The 25,187-nt window shown below is 33.3% G+C and overlaps 1 protein-coding gene and 2 long non-coding RNA genes across 8 annotated transcripts; all 3 read right to left on the bottom strand.

Moving 5' to 3' along the window:
- Window positions 1-4,293: 4,293 nt before the first annotated feature.
- Window positions 4,294-6,941, bottom strand: LOC148697988 (polyphosphatidylinositol phosphatase). The gene is made up of 7 exons (XM_088691102.1): window positions 6,678-6,941; window positions 6,446-6,577; window positions 5,967-6,193; window positions 5,724-5,867; window positions 5,115-5,329; window positions 4,712-4,970; window positions 4,294-4,572 (listed from the first exon to the last, which is right to left on the bottom strand). Exons 1-7 carry the CDS (start codon window positions 6,751-6,753, stop codon window positions 4,444-4,446), a joined length of 1,182 nt encoding a protein of 393 aa, XP_088547228.1. The 5' UTR covers window positions 6,754-6,941; the 3' UTR covers window positions 4,294-4,443.
- Window positions 6,942-16,778: 9,837 nt separating this feature from the next.
- On the bottom strand, window positions 16,779-17,529 carry LOC148697987 (uncharacterized). The gene is made up of 2 exons (XR_015960768.1): window positions 17,427-17,529; window positions 16,779-17,070 (listed from the first exon to the last, which is right to left on the bottom strand). It is a non-coding gene; the product is annotated as an uncharacterized LOC148697987 (long non-coding RNA).
- A 188-nt stretch (window positions 17,530-17,717) lies between these two features.
- On the bottom strand, window positions 17,718-23,740 carry LOC148697986 (uncharacterized). Of its 6 annotated transcripts, XR_015960764.1 has the most exons (9): window positions 23,477-23,740; window positions 23,058-23,134; window positions 22,573-22,626; window positions 22,180-22,241; window positions 21,377-21,897; window positions 20,497-20,582; window positions 19,542-19,599; window positions 18,910-18,982; window positions 17,718-18,057 (listed from the first exon to the last, which is right to left on the bottom strand). It is a non-coding gene; the product is annotated as an uncharacterized LOC148697986 (long non-coding RNA). The 6 variants fall into 6 exon arrangements; XR_015960767.1 differs by lacking the exon at window positions 23,058-23,134; XR_015960766.1 differs by lacking the exons at window positions 23,058-23,134; window positions 23,477-23,740 and having other exon boundaries at window positions 18,910-18,985; window positions 22,573-23,040.
- Window positions 23,741-25,187: the final 1,447 nt, after the last annotated feature.

Here is a 25,187-nt window from a genome sequence, read left to right as displayed (position 1 = left end):
TGACAATGGCATGTGGAATGTGGCTGATTTGATTTATGGAAGATGCATGTGGATTAAAGATGAGTGAATGATTATGGGTGCATGTGGATGAATGTGCATGTGCAAGGTTGTTGTTGTGATAAGTGTATGATATGATAAGTGAATGATATGATAAGTGAATGATATGATAAGTGGTGAATGATAAGTGGTGAATGATATGTAATGATATGTGGGAGTGTGGCTGAAACGAAGGAGTGGAATGTTGGAATGTTATGCACGACTAAGGATATAGGAAAGGTTTAAATGTCCTAAAACTAAAGGGAACAAGGTTCCAACACTTTGGTCTTCAATTAGGTCTTCAATTTCGTCCAACACTTTGGCTCCAAGCATAAGCTATCCATCCTTAGCCCAAAAGTGCTCCAAAAGTCTCCAAAATGCATCTTTTTGCTCCTTTAGCCCTTTGGACCTACAAACACACGAAAATAGCTTAAAGTACTAAAATAACTAAAGAAACATAACGTAAACGCACGAGAACAAGCCATTTAAGTTGCATGAATATGCTCCTATCAGTTTGACACCCATTTGAATTTAAGCAAATACAGATGATGCATTACTAAGAACTTATGAATGAGTACTCGGGGGATAAAAATCTTATTGGGTGTCAAAAGTACATAGTTTTTCTATTTAGAGTGCATCTGGACTATTTTCGGCATTAATAAAGCAAAGGAGCGTGCATTTGATTCCCATTCAAACTTAAGCAAACAAACACATATAATGCGCTACTAGGACCATAAGAATGAGTACTCAAAAGATCAAAATTTTATTGGGTGTCAAACGCACACGAGTGCATTTGGAATTTTTAGGCATTAATAAAAACAAATGGGCATGCATTTGACACCCATTGGAACTTAAGAAAATAAACAAATATAATAAGCTACTAGGACCATAAGAATGAGTACTCAAAAGATCAAAAACTTATTGGACGTCGAAAGTACACAGTTTTTCTATTTGGAGTGCATTAAAGACTATTTTCGGCATTAATAAAAACAAACTAGCGTGCATTTCACACCCATTGGAACTTAAGCAAACTAACACATATAATGCGCTACTAGGACCATAAAAATGTGTACTCAAATGATCATAAGCTTATTGGGTGTCAATAGTGCACAACTTTCTATTTGGAGTGCATTTGGACTGTTTTCGGCATTAATAAAACAAACAACCGTGCATTTGATACCCATTGGAACTTACCAAATAAACACATATAATGCGCTACTTGGACCATAAGAATGAGTACTCAAAAGATCAAAAGCTTATTGGGTGTGAAAGGTACAAAATTTTTTATTTGGAGTGCATTTGAACTGTTTTCGGCATTAATAAAAACAAATGAGCGTGCATTTGTCACCCATTGGAAATTAAGCAAATCAACACATATAATGCACTACTTGGACCATAAGAATGAGTACTCAAAAAATCAAAATCTTATTGGTTGTCAAAAGTACACATTTTTTCTATTTGAAGTGCTTTTGGACTGTTTTTGACATTAATAAAAACAAACAAGTGTGTGTTTGACACTCATTGGCTGGTCATTTACCCCCAGAGATCAGTAAGTTCCTTAACTTGTTCTCTCTCAATCTATCTAATAACAACTTTGAAGGCAGCATTCCTGAGGAACTTCCAACTGTCATGAAAGGGTTCAATGTTTCTTTCAATCATCTTTCGAGCGTCATACCTGAAAACTTGCGGCAGTTCCCTGATTCCGCATTTTATCCAGGGAACTCGTTGCTGATTTTTCCTCTATCCCCATCATCACCGGTGGGTGTCCCAAACATGACTTTTAGTGTACACAGGCCTCTTATGAAAGCAGCTATTAGGATCTCCTTCATTGTAGGTTTGGTGTTGATGGAGTTGCTTTTTTAGCTCTTTTATGCCTGATGATCTATTACAATTCCCACTGGCACAGATGTAGAAAGGGCAGCTCGAAAGCAAGTTCTGGAAAGAAAGATGTCGTGCAAGCAGGTTCTGCCCTTTCTCATCAATCAGCATCGGACAAAAATGTAGACTGCTCAAAATCTTCTTGTGATTTCCTTATAAAGCTTTCACCATCAACCGGCATGGGATCTGCTTATGATGCCCGTGATACTTCATCAGTTGTAAAGAATCCTAAGAATTTGGGTCATCCCGAATCAAAAGAAAAGGGTCAGGGACATCTTCTCCTATGTCTCTCTTATCATCATCAAATCCATCGCCCTCTAAAATGCAACAGCCACTTGAGAGTTCTGCTGTGCTCACAGTTTATTCTCCAGATATATTGGCTGGTGATTTACATCTGTTTTATGGCTCGTTGGCATTCACAGAAGAACTTTCCTGTGCTCCAGCATAAGCTATTGGAAGGAGTTGTCATGGAACAATGTACAAAGCGACTCTGGTCAAGTATTGACTGTCAAATGGCTATGGGAGGGAATAGCCAAGGGAAGGAAAGAATTTGCAAGTGAAGTGAAGAAACTATGCTGGGTTATTACTGGTGTTGGAGAACAATTTAGAAACAAAAATAACAGAAATACAGAACTCAAAATATTTATACTTTATTATTCAAATATACTTGCAATACAGAATGAAATTAAACAATAAATATAGGAATTAAAATGATACTAACTTGAATGAATCAAAGGTACAGGCTAGCGCAAACGCTATATCCTTCAAACAATATTTCTGTCCCACTCTTGTGCTTGTGGTTCTACAACGTCTGCTCGATCAGGATACAACTACCTAATTCTACAACCCGCACTGAATTATAGAATTCTAGCGAATTGTTTTATGTGTTTGTACGAACGAAAAAGAAGGAATAAAAAATGATTTTTTATGGAACTGAGGACTCCAATTATATAGGCTCTTTCATACCTCTTCAAATATCTTTTGAATGTATCTGAAGCTATACAACGCTTTCCAAAGAGTTGTGTCTATTAATCAAAACGTTTGTAATTAATTTTAATTAAAAACTTAATTCGAAATTAAAACTAATTGATCAGATTAATTTTAATTCTTAGGCCCCTAGGCCTAAGGCCCTTGTCTTGATTAATCATCAAGCCTAATCCACACAATTAGTGGCCCAAACCTCAATCCTCATTCCAAATGGTCTAAATCCTAAGTATTAGTGACTCCGTCTAAGACTACTGAGCAAGTTTTGAATGCAGGTGTCTATGCATTTGGGGCGATATTGTTGAAGCTCCCGACTGGAAAGAGTTCCGGGGAGATTGTCTCTGGGATACCGGGTGTGGTTAATAAGACAGCCTTGGTGAGACAATTGGCAGAAGAAAACCGTTGTTTTGAATGCCTTGACAGATTGATTCTGGAAAGGCCAAGCGTAAACAACCCCCCAAGAGTTCTTGACGGTATGCTACAGGTCACTCTAAGATGTATCCATCCAGCATCCGAAAGACCCGACATTAAAACTGTGTTCCAAGACACAGCAAAAATAGTGCCCGGTAGGATAAATGCTTGAACTATAGAGTTCTTGATACTAACACCACAAGTCGCTTTTCTTGCTCTCTTTATTTTCTAATGGTTTTTTGTCGAAATGGTCCTGTAATTGACAAACCGTTGTTGTAGTTTAGAGAAAAATAAGTTCCTTGTTGATATGTTCGATGAATAAAGTTTCATAAATCCTACACTAGGGCAAACTCTTGGTGCAACCGGTGATTTATTCCCAGCTTTCTCTCACATTGATTCCAGTATGTTGCAAGAACAGATTCGAGTACGAGAATCATATCGTGGAGTAGAACGGATGCTACCCGGTAATAGTTTGGAGAAACCTAAGTATGGTGTTCGGCATTTGTCTCTAGATGTGGCGAAATATGTACTTCATTACAACATTTTGTTGAAGTATTACAACGGTAAGTAACAAAACCTTTGTTGAGTAAAACAGAATCAAGTATGATTTGTAGAGAATTTACTTCGCACACAAGCTCCTGGACACTCGTTTTTAACGTAGATTTTTCGTGATGAAGGAATGATCAATTTTCTTTGTTTCAAGTTTCATTAGTTGGTTTGTTTACAACATTGTTTTCAGATGGGTTAAAACGTAGAAGCTACCGCTTAGTTTGAGTCTCTATTCATAACTTTGAGAGTTGAGACTAAGAGCACCGAAAAAGGGCTGTTATTGTGTTAGAACACCACTTCGAAAAGTAATCATAACCTACGACAGTAATAAGTTCGCAAATTCTAGAATCACGGTTAGGTTTGGCCAGTGTGGAACAAGGAAACTAACAGAGTTCCGACATCAAATTACCCTAAACACCGTAAAGAAGTAACAAATTCAAAGAAAACAGCATTACAGAGATAATAAATGAAAGTAGTCCGTCATGTTTTCTCTACAGGGTAAGTTTTCAATGCCATGAAATCAGCAGCTTCCTAATCAAATTTGTAATACGAATTCATATGCTAAGCTAAACCAGCTTGAGTTATTCAAAAGTCATACTTTGTTCTCCCACTCTTTAATATCAGGCACAACATATCTGGAATGTTGGAAACGGAACTGTAGAAGTTCCAAGACTCGAGCATCAGGCGTTTCCTTGATCCTTTGAAATGAACAACCTATATCCAGAATATATCACATAATCCACAATTCAACACCATATTTGTTTCAATTTAGCAGCGAAAACAAAACAAAAAAACTCATATAAAATCAACAACCTTGTTAACAGGTTTTGTGTTTTCCACATCAGCAATATACCTTTACATCCAAGGGCATGCCATGAAATTGGCCAGCGCCTTCTGGTGGTGTCCAGTTGTACACAGCACAGGGTAAAAACAACACGGAAGCACCGTGAATATCATCTACGAAAGCTTTGGCTTTTGTAAATTTCTTTGCATCGAAAGATGGGTGCGACGTCACTACCCAGGCAAGAGCTAATTGATCCCCAAGCATTCTAGAAGCCCTCATGTACCTTGTTTGATAAACTTTTAGTACTTTTTGTAGAAAAATCTTTGCCCTGCATCATTGCAGTATGTGAAATGTAAAAAACGGTAACATTTCATCTCTGTTTTCTGGTCAACAATAACCACAAAACAGATCATAACTATTAGTATTAAATAACATGCTTAACTTTGAGTAAACAGATAAAGTGATGACGCACCTTAAAATTCCATCAGCGGTGCCCCTCACTGCTATAAATCCTGAATTCAGAGGTTGTGCTTTGTTATTGCGAAACGTAAGTGCCAGATGAAAATTCGGATATTCACTAAATATGTGTCCTAGATCATCAACAACAGTGATATCTGAGTCGGTGAAGATGTAATGAGTATGCTTCTGATTCTGAGGAAGCTCCTCCATCCTAGATTCTAGGAAGGCCTGAATGACAGAAATTCAATGCAACATTAGATTAGAACATTGCTAGTAAGTATTTCTCTATTGGCTTCCAATGATACTAAATACACTTATATTTGGGAACAATTAATTATACGTTAGGAGCACCACTAACTTAGAAAGGAGAAGTCTTAAGCTAACATTTTGTTTTCCATACGTGCAGGAAATTGGGAAACACTATATATGTGTATTTTGAATAAGCGGAAATCAGTCAAAAGGGAAACCTATAGCAATTTCAGGGATTGATGAGTACGAACATAAAAAATAAAAATAAAAAAATAAAAAAAAAGAAATAAACTAGGTGATACTGGTGAGAAGCATAGCTAATGATAAACAAAGGATATTTCTATTTGTTATCATTAATACAATGTGCTCTTACAATGTAAGACCTGATTCTCTGAAGCATCAACTTGTCTCGTGAATATTCACCTTGAATTGGATATACAGTGACCTTGTTTCTGCGTATTGAAAGATCAGCTGCCGGGTCTGTTAGAATGACTACACTGCTCCGGGGCATAGCCAGCTGCAATGTATCAATCATATGATAGAGTAACTCATTATGTCTCGAACGAAAGTGAGGAAGTTGAACACAATTCTACTGTACAATATATCAGAAGATTACCTGAATGAAGTTAATAAAGACATTCAAGACGGCCATGGATCTCTCGAATTTAGTATAAGAAGCATTCCCAACTGTAACAGAGTTTGAGAATTGATCTTCGACGTGCCTATTGGAGGTGGAAGAATTGTATATGGTGAAGACAGTGACAACAGCAATGCTATCAACCGCAGCGGAGGCACGGGAAGAATGGGTGGTGTGGTTGAGAGCTTTGATGCCATTGCCAGATCCTGCCCATATAAAAAAGTAAAACATGAACATAGATGAAACAAACAAATAATAAAGTGGTGGATTGCCGCGCTTGTTGGTCTTCCTCTTCAACCCACTGTGTATCGCCTCAAACACTTCCCCTCCCCACCCCCCCACCCCCCCCCCCCCCCGTCCCCGTCATATAAAATATCGCTCGTATAAAAAAATAAAAAAATACTACCACCAAAACCCAAATCTGATTGAATTTGAATTGGTTGAAATTTGATTGGTACCATGACATTGGAGGCGATCGCTCAAGCCTTGGCCAGCAGCAGGGCCAAGAACCAAGTGGTTGGATTTGGATTTGTTGCTTTCTTTCTTCCTGGGCAAATCTTCCACAGCAGAGTTATGATGCAATTCCTTAACTAAGAGATGAACCAACCCAGATGTAAATTACGAATTTGTAATACAAAAGAAAATTATTTTTTTAATAAAAAGAAGAAAATGAGGGAGTGACTCACTCACCGGAGAAGAAGTGACGAAGAATGAAAATAAGAGGTAGAAAGATGAAGAAACGGCGCCACCCGCTGCACACTCTCATCGCCTTACCAATTTCTTCACTCCGCACACATACTGCATCAGATCAGAAAGAGATCTGCCCGTTTTCTCTCTCTTCAGCTTTTAAAAGACTTATAAATCATTAGAAATTAGAAATTTTAGGAGACAAGCACCACTAATCGAATTGATATCCGGATTTCAGCAGTAGAATGAGAAGAGATTTTTCAGTGTGATCGTCACACGAGATGGTATACTATGTATCCTTAAATAAATAGTGGGATATGTGTGTTAAAAGGTTAATAACTTAAAAATTAAAATTTTCCACCACTTGCATAAAAACACGTGGTGTACCATCCGTATTTCCGTCACAACTAAACATTTCTCATAGAATGAGAACCTCCTCAGAATGAATTTTAAATATTTTTAATTTTCTCCAATATCTTAACACAACTATTTGACCAAACAATATTGCTTTAAACAAAGTCGAATAGTTAGAGATCATATGTCACACTTTCTTCCTATTCTTCCTTGTTTCATAATGACGGATATATAAAACAGTCACACAATCTTTTAGCAAAAAAAGTCACATAAGTTCTTAGACTCATAATGTTATAACATACATACTATTCTTCTTCTTCTTTGTCATAAAATGGCAAAAGCACTTGTATTTATCAAACCAACACTTACATGAACAACAACATGCCAACAAAAATTGACTTGAAAAAACCCCGTTGTCATATGTTTTATTATTTGCTAATGTGATGTGCTCAAAATAAATGGTTAGATTGGCCAAACTGCTACATTTTTCATGTATAAATGGCGGTGTCACTCTTCTTGTGTATGCCAGATAAGTTAACAAATCAACAAAAACCCAGAAAAGCAGCTCACAAATGTAATTATATGAATGCAAGAGGACTCAGCATCTTACTAGATAATATTCGACTTGTGTCTATGATCATGATGAACTCTTTAGGATACAAAAAAACCACTCTTTTTTCTTTATATACAACTCAGGCCAGGAAACACAAACACAAACCTAAATCCAACTAAATCAGATGTAAAACAAATTCAAATATAATTTTCTAAATTCAGATTAAAAAGAATTTATTTGTTTGGAGTAGATGAAATTGCATTCCCAGGCAAAATTTCTAATCCTCAAATTGGATTAGACAAAATCATGAAATTTTTTTCTAAAGCCCAATTATATAAAGGGAACTTTAACAAAAAGATCTCTGTATTGTTCACTTTAACAAAAAATCATATTTTTACACTAAAAAATCAATCCTGGTACTATTCACTTTACCCTTTATTTTGTCCTTATCGTTAAAACTCAAAATTTTCAAGCCATTTTCATTAGTTTTCCTTTATATTAAATCACAAATTTGAAGCAAATTTTGACATGCAATAGGTCAATAAGGTAGGAATTGTTTCAGACAAACCTTGATGGCGGGCATTGGAGGAATCGTCCAATTACTGTCGGAAAACTTGAATCCGAACAAAGCTCCGAGGTTATAGGGAGATGTTGTTGATGTGAAATTCAACATGCAAAGAAAGGAGAGAAATTTCAATTTGAAATATCTGGAGCAAAGTGGTTGCTTGGTGAGGAGAAATCACACACGATTTTTAATTGGAAAGAAATCAGGAGGAAAGAGATGAGTGCAGGTAGGCCTGGCAATTCCTGACACGACCCGATAACCCGACACGACATGACACGAAATTAACAGGTGTTGGGGTCGACACGATAACGAATCGGGTCGTTATCGGGTAACCCGATAAGCACCTGTTAAGATAAGGGGTTGATTCGGGTATACACGTGGGTAACACGAAAAACGATAAGCAGAATATTATTTTTATAATTTTATAACCCTAAAAAAATACTGTAATAATTATATACATTAATTTAACAATTTTATACCCCTAAAAACTATAATAAATAATATATATATATTAAATTAACTATAAAGTCTATAATAATTATAATAATTATATATACTATAATAATTAGACCCCCAAAATATTAACTATCTATAATAATTATATAATTATATATATATATATATATATATTAAATTTTGAATTAAATTTTATAAAAATTATAAAAATTATTAATTAATATGCATGATGCATGATGCATCCATTGATTTGATTCTGTTCCATTCCTGCCGCCCTTTTTGAAGAAAAATGGAGGGAAAATGAAAATGATAAGAAAAGTTGAAAATGAAACAAAAAAGTGAGGGAATTAGGGAAAGATGCTGGAGGGAAAGGTAAAAATTATAAGAAAAGTTGAAAATGAAACAAAAAATAGAGGGAAAAATGAAAATTAATAGAAATGGTGAGAAATTTTTTTTTCTTTTTTTAAGTTATTAACTTTTTATCACACATATTACATATCTCATTATTTTTATAATGACACACGTGATGTACTACTCCGTGTACCAGTCAATTATACGTACAAAATAAATAGATTTAAATCAACTAAATAAATATATATATATATATATATATATATGTGTGTGTATATATATCTTTATATACACCATTGGAACTTGATGGGGTACGAATTCTCCGAAACTAATTTGAACGATCCCAACCGTCAAACTTGTTTGTATATGCTTTGAGATCACATCACCCAAAAATCGCAAAAAACAAACATTCAGAGATCAAGTAATGTGACAAAGCTTTTCGACGGTTATAAATGAAAAATCACGATTTAACGGTTATTTTAACTTCGATTTTGATGATTTTTTATAGCTACACTCCTTGACTCTATATGAATACAATGAATGAATTCAATCTTCAATTTAAAATATTTACACAAGTGGATACTACAAAATCTTCTGTTATACTTGATGAAAGTATAAATAAACTGTAAGTGTTAGTTAATCTATTGTTTTCATGGGATACGAATTCTCTTAAACTAATTTCAATGATCCCAACCGTCAAACTTGTTTGTATATACTTTGAGAACACATCAACAAAAAATCACAAAAAAAAAACATTCAGAGATCAAGTAACATGACAAAGCTTTTCGACGGTTATAAACGAAAAATCACGATTTAACGGTTATTTTAACTCTGATTTTGATGATTTTTTACAGCTACACTCCTTGACCCTATATGAATACAATTAATGAATTCGATCTTCAATTTAAAATATTTACACAAGTGGATACCACAAAATTTTATGTTATACTTAATGAAAGTATAAATAAACTCTAAGTGTTAGTCAATCTATGGTTTTGACGTGATACGAATTCTCCAAAACTAATTTCAACGATCTAAACCATCAAACTTGTTTGTATATGGTTGGAGATCACATCAGCAAAAAATCACAAAAAACAAACATTCAAAGATCAAGTAACGGGACAAAGCTTTTCGACGGTTATAAACGAAAAATCACGATTTAACGATTATTTTAACTCCGATTTTAATGATTTTTTACAGCTACACTCCTTGACCCTATATGAATACAATGAATGAATTCGATCTTCAATTTAAAATATTTACACAAGTGGATACCAAAAAATCTTATGTTATACTTAATGGAAGTATAAATAAACTCTTAAGTGTTAGTCAATCTATCGTTTTGATGGGATACGAATTCTCCAAAACTAATTTCAACGATCCAAACCGTCAAACTTGTTTGTGCTTGGAGATCACATCAACAAAAAATCACAAAAAACAAACATTTAGAGATCAAGTAACGGGACAAAGCTTTTCGACGATTATAAACGAAAAATCATGATTTAACGGTTATTTTAACTCCGATTTTAATAATTTTTTACAGGTACACTCCTTGACCCTATATGAATACAATGAATGAATTCGATCTTCAATTTAAAATATTTACACAAGTGGATACCACAAAATCTTATGTTATACTTAATGGAAGTATAAATAAACTCTTAATTGTTAGTCAATCTATCGTTTTGATGGGATACGAATTCTCCAAAACTAATTTCAACGACCCAAACCGTCAAACTTGTTTGCATATGCTTGGAGATCAGATCAACAAAAAATCACAAAAAACAAACATTCAGAGATCAAGTAATGGGACAAAGTTTTTCGACGGTTATAAACAAAAAATCACGATTTAACGGTTATTTTAACTCCGATTTTGATGATTTTTTACAGGTACACTCCTTGACCCTATATGAATACAATGAATGAATTCGATCTTCAATTTAAAATATTTACACAAGTGGATACCACAAAATCTTATGTTATACTTAATGAAAGTATAAATAAACTCTTTAAGCGTTAGTCAATCTATCGTTTTGATGGGATACGAATTCTCCAAAACTAATTTCAATGATCCAAACCGTCAAATTTGTTTGTATATGCTTGGAGATCACATTAACAAAAAATCACAAAAAACAAACATTCAAAGATCAAGTAACGGGACAAAGTTTTTCGACGGTTATAAACGAAAAATCACGATTTAACGGTTATTTTAACTCCAATTTTGATGATTTTTTTACAGGTATACTCCTTGACCCTATATGAATACAATGAATGAATTTGATCTTCAATTAAAAATATTTACACAAGTGGATACCACAAAATCTTATGTTATACTTAATGAAAGTATAAATAAACTCTAAGCATTAGTCAATCTATCGTTTTATTGGGATACGAATTCTCCAAAACTAATTTCAACGATCCAAACCGTCAAACTTGTTTGTATATGCTTGGAGATTACATCAACAAAAAAATCACAAAAAACAAACATTCAGAGATCAAGTAATGGGACAAAGTTTTTCGACGGTTATAAACGAAAACTCATGATTTAACGGTTATTTTAACTCCGATTTTGATGATTTTTTATAGGTACACTCCTTGACCCAATATGAATACAATGAATGAATTCGATCTTCAATTTAAAATATTTACACAAGTGGATACCACAAAATCTTATGTTATACTTAATGAAAGTATAAATAAACTCTAAGTGTTAGTCAATCCATCGTTTTGTTGGGATACGAATTCTCCAAAACTAATTTCAACGATCGAAACCGTCAAACTTGTTTTTATATGCTTGGAGATCAGATCAACAAAAAATCACAAAAAACAAACATTTAGAGATCAAGTAACGGGACAAAGCTTTTCGACGGTTATAAATGAAAAGTCATGATTTAACGGTTATTTTAACTCCGATTTTGATGATTTTTTACAGGTACACTCATTGACCCTATATGAATACAATGAATGAATTCGATCTTCAATTTAAAAGATTTACACAAGTGGATACCACAAAATCTTATGTTATACTTAATGAAAGTATAAATAAACTTCAAGTGTTAGTCAATCTATCGTTTTGTTTGGATACGAATTCTCCAAAACTAATTTCAACGATCCAAACCGTCAAACTTGTTTGTATATGCTTGGAGATCACATCAACAAAAAATCACAAAAAACAAACTTTTAGAGATCAAGTAACGGGACAAAACTTTTCGACGATTGAAAACAAAAAATCACGATTTAACGGTCATTTTAACTCTGATTTTGATGATTTTTTACAGCAACACTCCTTGACCCTATATGAATACAATGAATGAATTCGATCTTCAATTTAAAATATTTACACAAGTGGATACCACAAAATCTTATATTATACTTCATGAAATTATAAATAAATTGTAAGTGTTAGTCAATCTATCGTTTTGATGGGATTCGAATTCTCCAAAACTAATTTCAACGATCTAAACCGTCTAACTTGTTTGTATATGCTTGGAGATTACATCAGCAAAAAATCACAAAAAACAAACATTCAGAGATCAAGTATTGAGACAAAGCTTTTCAACGGTTATAAACGAAAAATCACGACTTAATGGTTATTTTAACTCCGATTTTGATGATTTTTTTACAGCTACACTCCTTGACCCTATATGAATACAATCTTCAATTTAAAATATTTACACAAGTGGATACCACAAAATCTTATGTTATACTTAATGAAAGTATAAATAAACTCTAAGTGTTAGTCAATCTATCGTTTTGTTGGGATACGAATTCTCCAAAACTAATTTCAACGATCCAAACCGTCAAACTTGTTTGTATATGCTTGGAGATCACATCAACAAAAAATCACAAAAAACAAACATTCAAAGATCAAGTAACGGGGCAAAGCTTTCCGACGGTTATAAACGAAAAATCACGATTTAACGGTTATTTTAACTCCGATTTTGATGATTTTTTACAGCTACACTCCTTGACCCTATATGAATACAATGAATGAATTCGATCTTCAATTTAAAATATTTACACAAGTGGATACCACAAAATCTTATGTTATACTTAATGAAAGTATAAATAAACTCTTTAAGCATTAGTCAATCTATCGTTTTGATGGGATACGAATTCTCCAAAACTAATTTCAACGATCCAAACCGTCAAAGTTGTTTGTATATTCTTGGAGATCACATTAACAAAAAATCAGAAAAAAACAAACATTCAAAGGTCAAGTAACGAGACAAAGTTTTTCGACCGTTATAAATGAAAAATCACGATTTAACGGTTATTTTAACTCCGATTTTGATGATTTTTTACAGGTACACTCCTTGACCCTATATGAATACAACAAATGAATTTGATCTTCAATTTAAAATATTTACACAAGTGGATACCACAAAATCTTATGTTATACTTAATGAAAGTATAAATAAACTCTAAGCGTTAGTCAATCTATCGTTTTATTGAGATACGAATTCTCCAAAACTAATTTCAATGATCCAAACCGTCAAACTTGTTTGTATATGCTTGGAGATTACATCAACAAAAAATCACAAAAAACAAACATTCAGAGATCAAGTAACGGGACAAAGTTTTTCCAAAGTTTTTCGACGGTTATAAACGAAAAATCATGATTTAACGGTTATTTGAACTCCGATTTTGATGATTTGTTACAGCTACACTCCTTGACCCTATATGAATACAATGAATGAATTCGATCTTCAATTTAAAATATTTACACAAGTGGATACCACAAAATCTTATGTTATACTTAATGAAAATATAAATAAACTCCAAGTGTTAGTCAATCCATCGTTTTGTTGAGATACGAATTCTCCAAAACTAATTTCAACGATCCAAACTATCAAACTTGTTTGTATATGCTTGGAGATCGCATCAACAAAAAATCACAAAAAACAAACATTCAGAGATCAAGTAACGGGACAAAGCCTTTCGACGGTTATATACGAAAAATCACGATTTAACGGTTATTTTAATATATTTTTATATGATATAGTATTATTATTTTATTTCTTTTCATAATTATTTTGGTAAACTTCTCATAATTTGAATGATTTTTAATGTTTGGTTTTTCTATACTTAGTTTATGCGGAAGAGAGTTCTGACGAGGAAAAACTTACTGAAAACATCTTCAATATAACTCTTCAAGGCAATAGATCAAGCCAAAGTTTCAATACAATTTCATGATGATCGATGTAAATTGAAGATTTTGTAGATAGAGGTGTAAACTTTTGAGAAAGACTTACAATCTTGAAAACAAAAACTCTTTCATTTTGCATATCCTTGAACATTTAATATTTGTAATAGATTAGTAGTGTATGTATTATTTTTTTATTAGGCTCTTATTTTCGAGTGTAGATATAGTACTTAAACGACAAATGTTTTAATGTTTTGAAGTAATATTTATGTGGCAATGTGTGGTATGTGCAAATTTAAAAAAAAAAAAATATTTTTTTCTTAACGGGTCGGGTCACTTTACCCATTGGGTAAAGCGACTCGACCTGTTAAGGACCCGTTAAGATAACAGGTGTGACATGACACGACCCATTAAGATAACAGATGTTACACGAAAACGACACGAACACGACAGACACGACCCGTTTGCCAGGCCTAAGTGCAGGGCATTTTTGTCAGTGTAAAAATGTAATAATGCAAACTTAGCAGGGGTAAAACAGGAAGCACACTTTGCTTATGAATAGTGTTTCAAAGTGGTGTTTTGGGTTTTAGTATAGACCAGTAAGTGTACCCGCGCTTTGCTGCTGGGTTTGAAACACTGTTGAAGATGTAAAAGGTCTCGAAAAATATATATGCTATATTTTTTTTAACAAACGCTATTATCTATACTAAGGGGGAGAGTGTAGGCTTAGCCTCACAATGAGCTAGCATTATGTGGTTCAAATTCACCTTTGGTGAGAATCAAACCTAAGACCTTTCACTTACAAATGAAGAGGAATACCACTATACTGTAGTACTAAGTGGCAAAAGAGATGTTGGTATGCATATTATACTACAAAAATTGGGGATGTTGGTATGCCATCCTAAAGGATTGTTTTTCAAAAACTATGGCTCTATCTCATGAAGTGTTTTATGTTTACAACTATACAATGTAGAAAAAAAATTTGAACACTCGTGAATTGAATCACCCTAAATTTCATTATGAATTGAATTGAATGAAAATCTAGAGATGAAGGGCAAGTTTTCATAATTTCACTATGCCAGATTTCATTTGCAGGCACCAAAACATGCGCAAAATTAAAGTTAGGGTTTTCATACTCTATTGGGTAATTGAAAGTCGTGAAAGCTCGGAAATAATCAAACCAACATCCAATTTAGTACACACCTAAGAAAAACTTAAGCAAGAAAATATATCAAACTCCTTAATCATTAATCAAACACAGTAATACAATCATTGAAAAACTCTCAATCATTTATCAAAATTGAATTAAAAAAATTGGATGTTGGGGTCAAACTTTTGTGTTCGCCTAAAGGATATTTGAGGCCAAAAATTTAATTTTACTCAATTTAGCTTTTAAGTTATTTTATTTTCTGTCTTCAAATTTGGAGGAAATATTTAACATTCTACAATGTAGTTTCAATTTCAATTTTCACACAATTTCGGATCTTCAAAACTTCATGCCAATAGAAACTGTACATGCACGTATTCCTCATATCATGAACATCAGTCTATATCAATATATAATTTTAGCATATACTTAGTGGGAACCAATCATTCTTGATGCTCTTGGCAATGACAAATATATATATATATTGATGTCGTATATGTACTTACATCTTCATTGTGCATGCCAACTTTTAGGGTTTCATTTTGGGATTGTGATGTTCAAAGATGAAAATTTTGGTACCCTTTAGTGAGAGTTTTATACTGGATGTATCTTCTTTAGCCCTTTGTTTGCAATTTGAATTACATGACTCAAAGTCTGCTGTATTTCTTCAATTTTCAGCTTCGAGTTTAGAGAAAAATTGGGGATACTATTAATGATCTATTGTGTCCATTTATGTAATTTAATTATTTAATAATGTTCTAGCAAAATACAACCCCAAAAGAACACAAATGGACCATAGAAAAAAAATGCGAAATATTTACCAATCACTATTCACAGTTTTGGTCAAAGAACTCAAATTTTAGATATAAAAAACAGAGAAGCTTGTATGCATAATTTATAATGATTAACTCCTTTTTGTTGAAAAACTGAAGCGTGACGCTAATTCTTCTTCTGCTTCCACCTCCTTATGGAACTTGACCCGCCAGTAACATTTGTACTTTAACCTACAATCAGTAACCGGTCAGTACCTTTGGCAAGCTCATTGGGGTATGGCAACACTATGTATGGGAGGATTATTGCAACCCTAACCAACAAAGAAAAAGAAGGAAGCATTCAGTTGAGGATGTCGATGAGGGAAAGAAGAAGAAGAAAAGAAGAGCCAGTTGAGGAGCAGAAGAATTTTGGTGCTGTGTTCAGTTTGGAGGTATGGTTTTAAGAATTTACAAACTACCTGTATGATTCTCTCACTTCAGTGTTTACAAACTACTCTGGTTTATTCTAATTTGGTTTTAAATTAATGATTTTACTCGAGGTAATTCAGCACATTGCAAACCCTACTGAATTTTGTAATCTCTATCACCCTTAACTGTCACGGTGAAGCTACTGTTACTTCAACTATTAACAGTTCTATGAGAGTGTATGCTACGGCCATCATTGCAGCGGTTTATGATCTAATCAAATTAGTGAGAAAAACACATGTTCTCATGCATGTAGAAACTCAGTGGAGAGAATACTACATTTGCAACACGATGAAAAGAGGCAAACACATGACAAATATACTCAAAATATAGAAGCATCCAGGAAATAAAATGACATAAAAAAAAATAAAAAAAAACCCCACCAATTTAATGAAGAATTCTTCAAAACTCAGAACTTTAAACGTAATTCTATGAAATCATGAAAAATTTACTAAAATCCAAATAATACGAAACAAAATTGAAGCATATCTTGACGTGCAAAAGGTCAAAAGGTACTTGAAGTGATGAGCAATGGTTTGACATACTTTTTTTTCTTCACCTCTTTGTAAGTTGCTCTTTGTATAAACTACAGCAATTAAAAAAAAAACCCATTAAGTTAAATTAATCTGAATATTTAATCACAGGTGCACCAGAAAATTAGAAAACTCAAAATTAAAAAACCCCAAGATGAATTTAAGCAAAACCCATATCAGATTCTAAGTGGGTTTATGAAAAATAGTATTAATCAGATATCAATACTGTAAATAAATAAAAAAAATAAAAAAATTTGAAATCTTCCTACCTTTAAGTTTCAAGGTTTTTACTTTAGAATCCAAGGAAACCCCAGATCAGATTCTAAGTGGGTTTATCAAAAATAATAATCTGCTAAGAAATTAACACTGAAAGTAAATAAAAAACCGAAAAAAAATTGAATTTTCTTACCCTTAGTTTCTGGGTTTACACCGGGGAATCCAATTGAGAACGGATGAGACTGGGTGATGGTTTTTGGTGTATTTGGGTTCGTGCGTGGGGTGGGGGTTTCTTATCACAATGCCCCAAATAAATGGACGGTCCAGATCCAATTAGATTTGCATTGGAGTAATTGAAATTACACAATTAAGACAGGGGCATTTTCGAAAGTACATTGTTCTTATGAACAGTAACACAGTGTATTTTCAGCTAAGTATAGATTGAACGAGAAAATATGCCCGCGCGTTTTCGCGGGACTTGAATGTATTAGGCGCAATAGGCATGAATAGTTTCTACAAAAAGCAACTAAAAAGACATAGCACCTAAGAATCAATGAACAATTGGGACATCTTACTCATATGTGAGTCGCAATCCCTAGTGAACAAAAGTACTATTTCTTCTTCAAATTGAATCGAAATCATTGATCAAGCAATTAAACATTCCTACTGGCAAATAATTGACCCCCAAGAGTTGAGCAGATATATAGTGACTGGAAAAATACAAAGTGAGCACCAATGATACTGCACCAGTATAAAGAGCATCACTCATCAGCTAATCTAGCTTGAAATGATGGGGAAAGAACCTTGACTAAGATGTTCAATCACTGAGACAGCCCAAATGAATAGAGAAAAACACAAATAATAAACACGGGGACAAAGAACCTGAGAAGCAGAAACAAACTTCTATGCACAAAAAATTTGTGCAAGTAAACAAACATCCAGTTGTACTGAGACTTTAATGATCCATGTTTAATAATATAACTTAAACCCAACCATGAATTTACAAAAAATTTAGGTAGAATTATTAACATAACTCAGAAAAAAAAAGACTCAACTTTGCAATTAAATTTCTTACATAACTTAAACCCGACAAATTTAACTAATTAGATTCATCCACAAAATAGATTTTAACATAACCTCAAAGAGTTTCTTCTAACCAAGTAAACCATTACTCAACAAAAAACATGTAGACAAAGCTCTTATCAAAATCATAACATTGTAATGAACAGGAACTTCGCTACACACTTTTCCAAAACGAAGGAAAAATCTACTTTGTAACTTAGCTTAATATACGAAACCACCAATTTAGTCACCTAAAATTCATAACCAACAAAGAAAACAACTCCAAATCCTCAGGTTTACACATGTATGAGCCAAAGGTCAAGTTTTTACAAAATAATCATCCCGCAATATGAAAAGCAGATCGAAAATTTTAATTTTTGAACAGAAATAAGCCAAAGGTTCAATTTTTACAGACACGGATCATTTTATACACAATAAGCATACATAAAAACATAAAACTTGACAAATTTTCTTTAACTTATCAACCAATACAAAGAACTTAGTGGGTCCTGATGAATGAAAAATAATTCAGAATTGTTTTTACATTTTTATTATATTCTAAGTTTTTCACGGAGCCAAATTAAACCAACATGCTTAAAAGAAAAAATTGATACCTGTAAGGCTGGAGACTGCTTTCAAGGCCTTTTTATTTTCTCTGTCATTATGTAAATCCAATTTCACTACCACCTTCTGCAGAAAGAAAACAATTTTCAATTAACAAATTGTTTTGGGAGAGAAATGGAAATTCATTAATACAAATACCAATATCGATTTCTGGGATTTTAGGGTTCTGTTACCCTTGCAACTGAAAGCCTAAAAATCCCAGAAAAATGCCAAGAAGCTTAAGCAGAAAAAATCATATTTTCAACAACCAAAACCCAACGTCGATTTAATCATAAACGAAAGAAGAAATTAAAATCTAAACAAAGTCACAAATTAACGAATTGAAAACCCACAAAAAAAAACATAAAATAAAAATAAGCAACTGACCTTAAAACAAAGAATAAATACATAGAACAGAGAAGAATACCCAAAATGAGAGAAAATGAAACAAATATATAGAGAGACAACCATCCCCAAAAACCTGACCTAACTGTACTAAGATATATGGCCAATTAATTGTTCAACCGGTAATGGATTGCTGGATATTCTTAGCTGCCCTTGTAGTTCTTGTTTGTCATATTCGAACACAACACATGAAAAATAAATATAAACACAAAGAGGGAAGAAGATATAAGACAATTACCTATTTAGTGAGTTCTTGGACCTATTTAAAGAGTCACTGGAATGAAATGAAGCTAACTCTGCAACAGAGAAGCAAACTAAAAGTCAAAATCCAGAAATTCAAGTTTAACTCAAATCAAATATAATAACCAATTAAGTGAAACTTTGCTTGCTATATATGGATATGCATGCTATAAGTAACCATTCATTTGTAGATGATATAGCATCATCAGTATTATACTCATTGTTTCATGTAATCAGCCTACTACATGGGGAAAACACAGAAAAAGGAAAGTAGAAAAGTAGAAGACATAATACTTGAGTATTTGGCAGAAATAGTTAGCTTTTGAAAAAAATTGCTAAACTGTGTTACAAATTCAATCGTTAGAGTTGTTAAAATTCACTTTCATCTGTACAATTCAAACTTCCACACATGTATTCGTACAGTTTACCAATTGGCACACACTGCTAATTGCCAATATAGCAAGATAATGAATTCCGTTAACGAAAAAAAGGATATGCAACTTAACTTACCATGCCAAAGAAGCTCCATAAGAGTTCAAAAATAATACTCACTTAAAACAATGAGTACATTCTAATCCAACAAATACTAAAACAGAATAGTGCCAGCATAACGACTTGGCACGTTAACCTTTAGGACATCTAAATTATCATATAATTTCCAATAGGTCACTATAGATTTTAGGGGCTCATAAACAATTAGCCTAATCTTTTTCTTTCATCTTGGCCTATAAATATTAAAATGCAACCTAATCTTCAACGTCAAAAATGAGAAGATGACTTTGACTTCTTTATAAGAAAAGTCAATAACCTTCCAATTGGCCGATGCTTATCCAATAATCCAAATATATTTGTATTGAATTATGATATGACACCGTAAGTTTCAAGCATTTAAATTAAATTTGTAGTAAAAAGCGTAGGCAAATGAAGAATAATGTTCTCTTCCATATCTCAACCTTATGCTTGCAATGTATCCTTTGCTTCTTTTTTGTCTTCAGCATCTACAGTTCTTTAAGGCAGGTTTTGCAGCGTCTGCATTCACCTATATAGGGTTTAAAATTTTTTAGTCAGAGAGTAAGGAGAAACAAAATGAAATGCTCCAAGGGGTAAACCCCATCAAGCAATAAGAATATATTTTGAATGCAAAATGGCAATTAGGAGTCATAAGTACCTTAAAAAAATACTTCTGAAGCGCAAACAGTCCCATATAAGGGTAAGAAAATTAATAGAGCAGAGAACAAAGTACTCACTATAAAACATTTTAGTTCTTTAAGAAAAATAAAGTAGGGTTCAAAAAGGATAATGAAGCATACCAGTAGGTTCCCAATATCAGATGATGATTTCTTTCTTGGCCCAAGATTGTCATTTGATTCTGCTGGCTTCTGAACGAAAGCATTCTGAAGTAGCATTGCACCTTAGGAAGCCACTGAGCTATCCTTCTCCACTTCAGTTCAAAATGCCATCAGCCGTCTCTGATTGTGACAACTCATTCAACTTAATTTGGTTATCATTTATAGCCTAAATCAAACTACAACTTTATCCCGTGAAATCAAGGAAAACTACCTGTGTCCAATTTCATGTCAACACCTCAATTTATATCGCATCCAATTAAACTACTACAACAACATACTGACAAAGTGAACATGGAAATTCATATACCATTTGACAATACCAAATCAAGCAATTTCTAAAGACCATAAATAGATCCTACAAAGCAGAAACCCTATCTCATATGCATTAAAGTGATTAATAAACTCTCGGTGAATCATCATAAAATTAACCCAATTTCTCAATTCCAAAAACAGGAAAGATTAAGAAAGGGTTCTGAGTTCTCACCATAACCAAAATAATCATATTGTTTCAGTTTGAACTCGGGTCAATTTCTGTCATCTGCATTAACAAAAACAATAACTTATGTCAGTGCATTCCACCATAAATCAATTCCTAAAATCAACTGCATATCACAAAGTTACCCAAAAGACACAAAATACCTGAAAATTACTATATTAGCACTCCCTCCCCCCCCAAAATCAGAAATCTAGAAAATAGAACTTGATAACATTGTACGTAGAAAGAAAGGTATCAATAATTTAGGTGGTTTCCCAGGACAATAATGAGCTTGCAGAGATCATATTCATACATGGATGCACAAACACACAGAGACACTACAGAGACCATTTGATGAAAAAAAAATAGAGATGCTCAGAGACTCAACACACACTATTCATAGATCCATGACTTAGAAATTCTCAGATCTGGTTAAAATTAATAAAATAAAATAAAAAATTAAGGGATGTGAAATACCTCTTATAGTCTGAGCTCTGTTACCCTGATTCCTTCACCGGCTTGAGGCAAACCTGAGGAGATCAGCGATTAAAGGATAAGAAAATTGGCGGCCATGTTTTAGTTTTGTGATAGAGAGAGTTCAAGAGAAAAAAGAAGAAGGGGATACCCCTTCCCTTCTGAGATCATCTATAACATCTGAATTACTTAACACCCATACACTATATTTACACAACTACACTAATCAATACTCATAACACATCAATGGTCCAACAATTATTGAGCTCGAAATTTCTATGAGGGCCAATCAAATCATAAATTAAAATGAAAACATGTAAGTAATTAAGAATTATTACTTGCTCAGTCAGCTCTTTCTTGTCACTTCAAGGATTATTCAATTCAACCTGATTCGATCAAACTGCATCACTCAACAAAACAAACAAAAAATAAATTAAAAAAGAAAATCAGGGGAGCTAAATAAATATACACTGACCTACTTTTTGGCTAGAAAACCCAAAAAGAGCAATTAAACAGCAGTGCATAATGACGGAATTTCTATGAAAAAATATGAATGAGTTTTCAATTAATAATTGAGCCCGAAATAAAGAAGGCCTTTCTCATCTTGATGCAGGGCAGATAACAAAAACATTATGTATGGATTAATGTATAATATTTGAGATCCTATCTGTTTTTTATTGACTGATGTTTCAACACCAGTCAGCTAATTCATATCACACATCCATACATACCTGAGAACGCTTATTCCCACCACCATAATGTTGTTGCTTTAGTATGTTTTTTCACTGAGAAGAAAAGGAAAGAGCATCATGAAAAATTTAGTTCCAATATACCTGAGAACAATTCACATGTTATTACCTTAAACAGGAGTTAAAATTACTCACCCTTTTTCTTTTTCATCACACCAAGACAAAACTAAAGGAAGACTTCTAATCCTATAAATTAGCAAATACTCTACTATCCTAAATTCCTAATCCCACGTGACTTCGCTGCCCCACGCCTTTGTCCCCTGTCTCCCATTAACTAAAAACACTCCCAAATCACATCAGCCAGCCATACAACAAAGCCACTGGCCACATCAAATATTAGGCACGATTTAGGTAACCAAATTCAACGAATAGAGTTCGGATAACGAAATGCAAAGAACACGATACATAATTGTAAAATTCAAGAACATGATTCAGAGGATTTGAACTATATTGTGTTGAAAATTTACCGAAGAGCGAGGATTCCAGGTCGGTAGCGGTCAGGCTTCTTGACTCCTCCAGTTGTGGGTGCTGATTTTATTGAAGCCTCAAAATTAAAACAATTAGCAACTTAGATCCAATAATCTGATTGTTTCTCGGAAAAAATAGCTTGCAATTATTGACCCAACACAGATTTTGCAGCATTAATTAAGAGAGAATTATAGTTTTATTTACTTGTGACTAAATCTTTCTTGTTTTGTGGTAATTTGTATAGCAGACAGCCAAACAATATATATAATTATTCAAACAGATTAAGACGTTTCAGGTGCAGCTGCCGAACAATGAAGAGCCGAAGCGACTCCTGATTTTGAGTGACAGAAAACTCTACAGTGACTTGAACAGAGAAATTGAACTAATAATAACAAAGAGTTGGGATCACGATACTCACCAAGACCAGATCGAAACGAAGCACATCCTCTCTCCCCCTTGAAATCTGAAATCCCCACCCAAAAAACCACGCATGGGCCTCCATGACGCAAACGATGGAGTAAGACGACATAGGCGAGGGAAGGCAGACGGCGGTGAGAGGAGGATAGGATGGACGCGAGACCGTCTGTGTCGTTCTCGTCGGGTCTGTGAGACGGAAGAGGCAAGGAGGGTTTGAGAAGGAAATGAAAAAGACCGCTTTTACCATCGTATTTCCTTCCCACGATCATCAACACGTATGCATCAAGACTAACGGCAGAGAGGGCCAGTGGTTGTCTTGTAAATAAACTGAAATGTCTTACAAAACACTGTTCATTTCTACAGTGCAATTTTGCCAGCTTCTTTAGACTAAAGTAATTAAATGTCTGATTTTTAGAGCCTAAAAAAGTTAAAAACACTATCAATTTTCTTTTAAATCTATTAAAATTCTTTACCTTTAGGGATGTTTTCAAATACAAGCTTAATAGATTTGGATTTAACTAATAGTGTTTTTTTTTTTTTTTTTTTTTTTTTTTTTTTTTTTTTTTTAACTTTAAGAGATCATGCCTAAACCCCTAGAACTTCTACTCCAATGAAAATGTCAAATTATTAGAGTCAAATTGCAATTGATTACTGTGTAGCAATCTGAAACCTTATGTAAAATTTTATGTTTCTCCAACCTAGTTGTCAAATAATATTTTATTAAAGTAGAGCTTTAAATGGTTGTATTTATTAAAAAAAAATTGTTCAAACAAAATTTTATTGGTTGAAATGTTAATGGAATAAGGGACTCACAATTAAACTAATAAAAAATAAATTTGACATTGATGTCAAATTTGACTCTTAAACACAAAAGCTTCAAATCCAGCCAGCAAATAATACTTTGGTTGGAATGATTTTTTATGTCAAATATGCACAGTCATATATCCACCTAGGATTTGACATCTCCTTTGGAGATGCTCCAATGATTTTACCCAAGATTCACATGGAGTATATGGAACTCTATTAAACTCTATAGATAAATCTTTTAAACTCTTTCAAAATCTCAATTCAATACAACCTCCGTAAAATGTTTAAGGGCTCGTTTAGCAAGTGCTTTTAAACAACTGAAAGCGTTTTTTAGATAAAGTGTTTTTAGAACCAAAACAGTTAATTCTAGAAAAGTACTTGAATTGCTTTTAGCAGGAAGAACTAATAAAAAAAAGTGTCACAAAACATTTTCACCGAAAAACACTTTTTGTTGTAAATAGTATTTTATAATAAGTGTGATTGTGTCAACTAAAAGTAGGAATCTTACAAGATCTAGAAGATCATTTTTAGAAACATTGAGTCATTTCTCTCTTTCTCACTAGTGGTCCCTCTCTCCTCTTACTCTCTCAAATATTATTTACAACACGTTATCAGCACAAATAGCTTTTGATGTTGTGCTATAGAGTTATAGAGAAGAAATATTCCGAAATTGCCATCTTCAGTTAAGGACATTATTTAGTTCATTTCATTCTTCTTTTGAATAACTTATTATTCTATTTAATTGATCTATTTGTTAATTAATTCAATTTCTACTTTTTTTAATGTATATGCTAGCGAGGTTCAATGTATTGAGGATGAAAACTCATAATAAGAGAGTTTTTTTTCTAGACCGGAGTTTATTCTGCATCAACCAACTAACCTTAACCGTATTCTTTCTGAATTCG

Source organism: Pyrus communis, chromosome 3 (assembly GCF_041283825.1).
Source record: "Pyrus communis isolate YQ-2024b chromosome 3, ASM4128382v1, whole genome shotgun sequence".
NCBI lineage: Eukaryota > Viridiplantae > Streptophyta > Magnoliopsida > Rosales > Rosaceae > Pyrus > Pyrus communis.
This window is presented reverse-complemented; position numbering and strand designations above follow the sequence as displayed.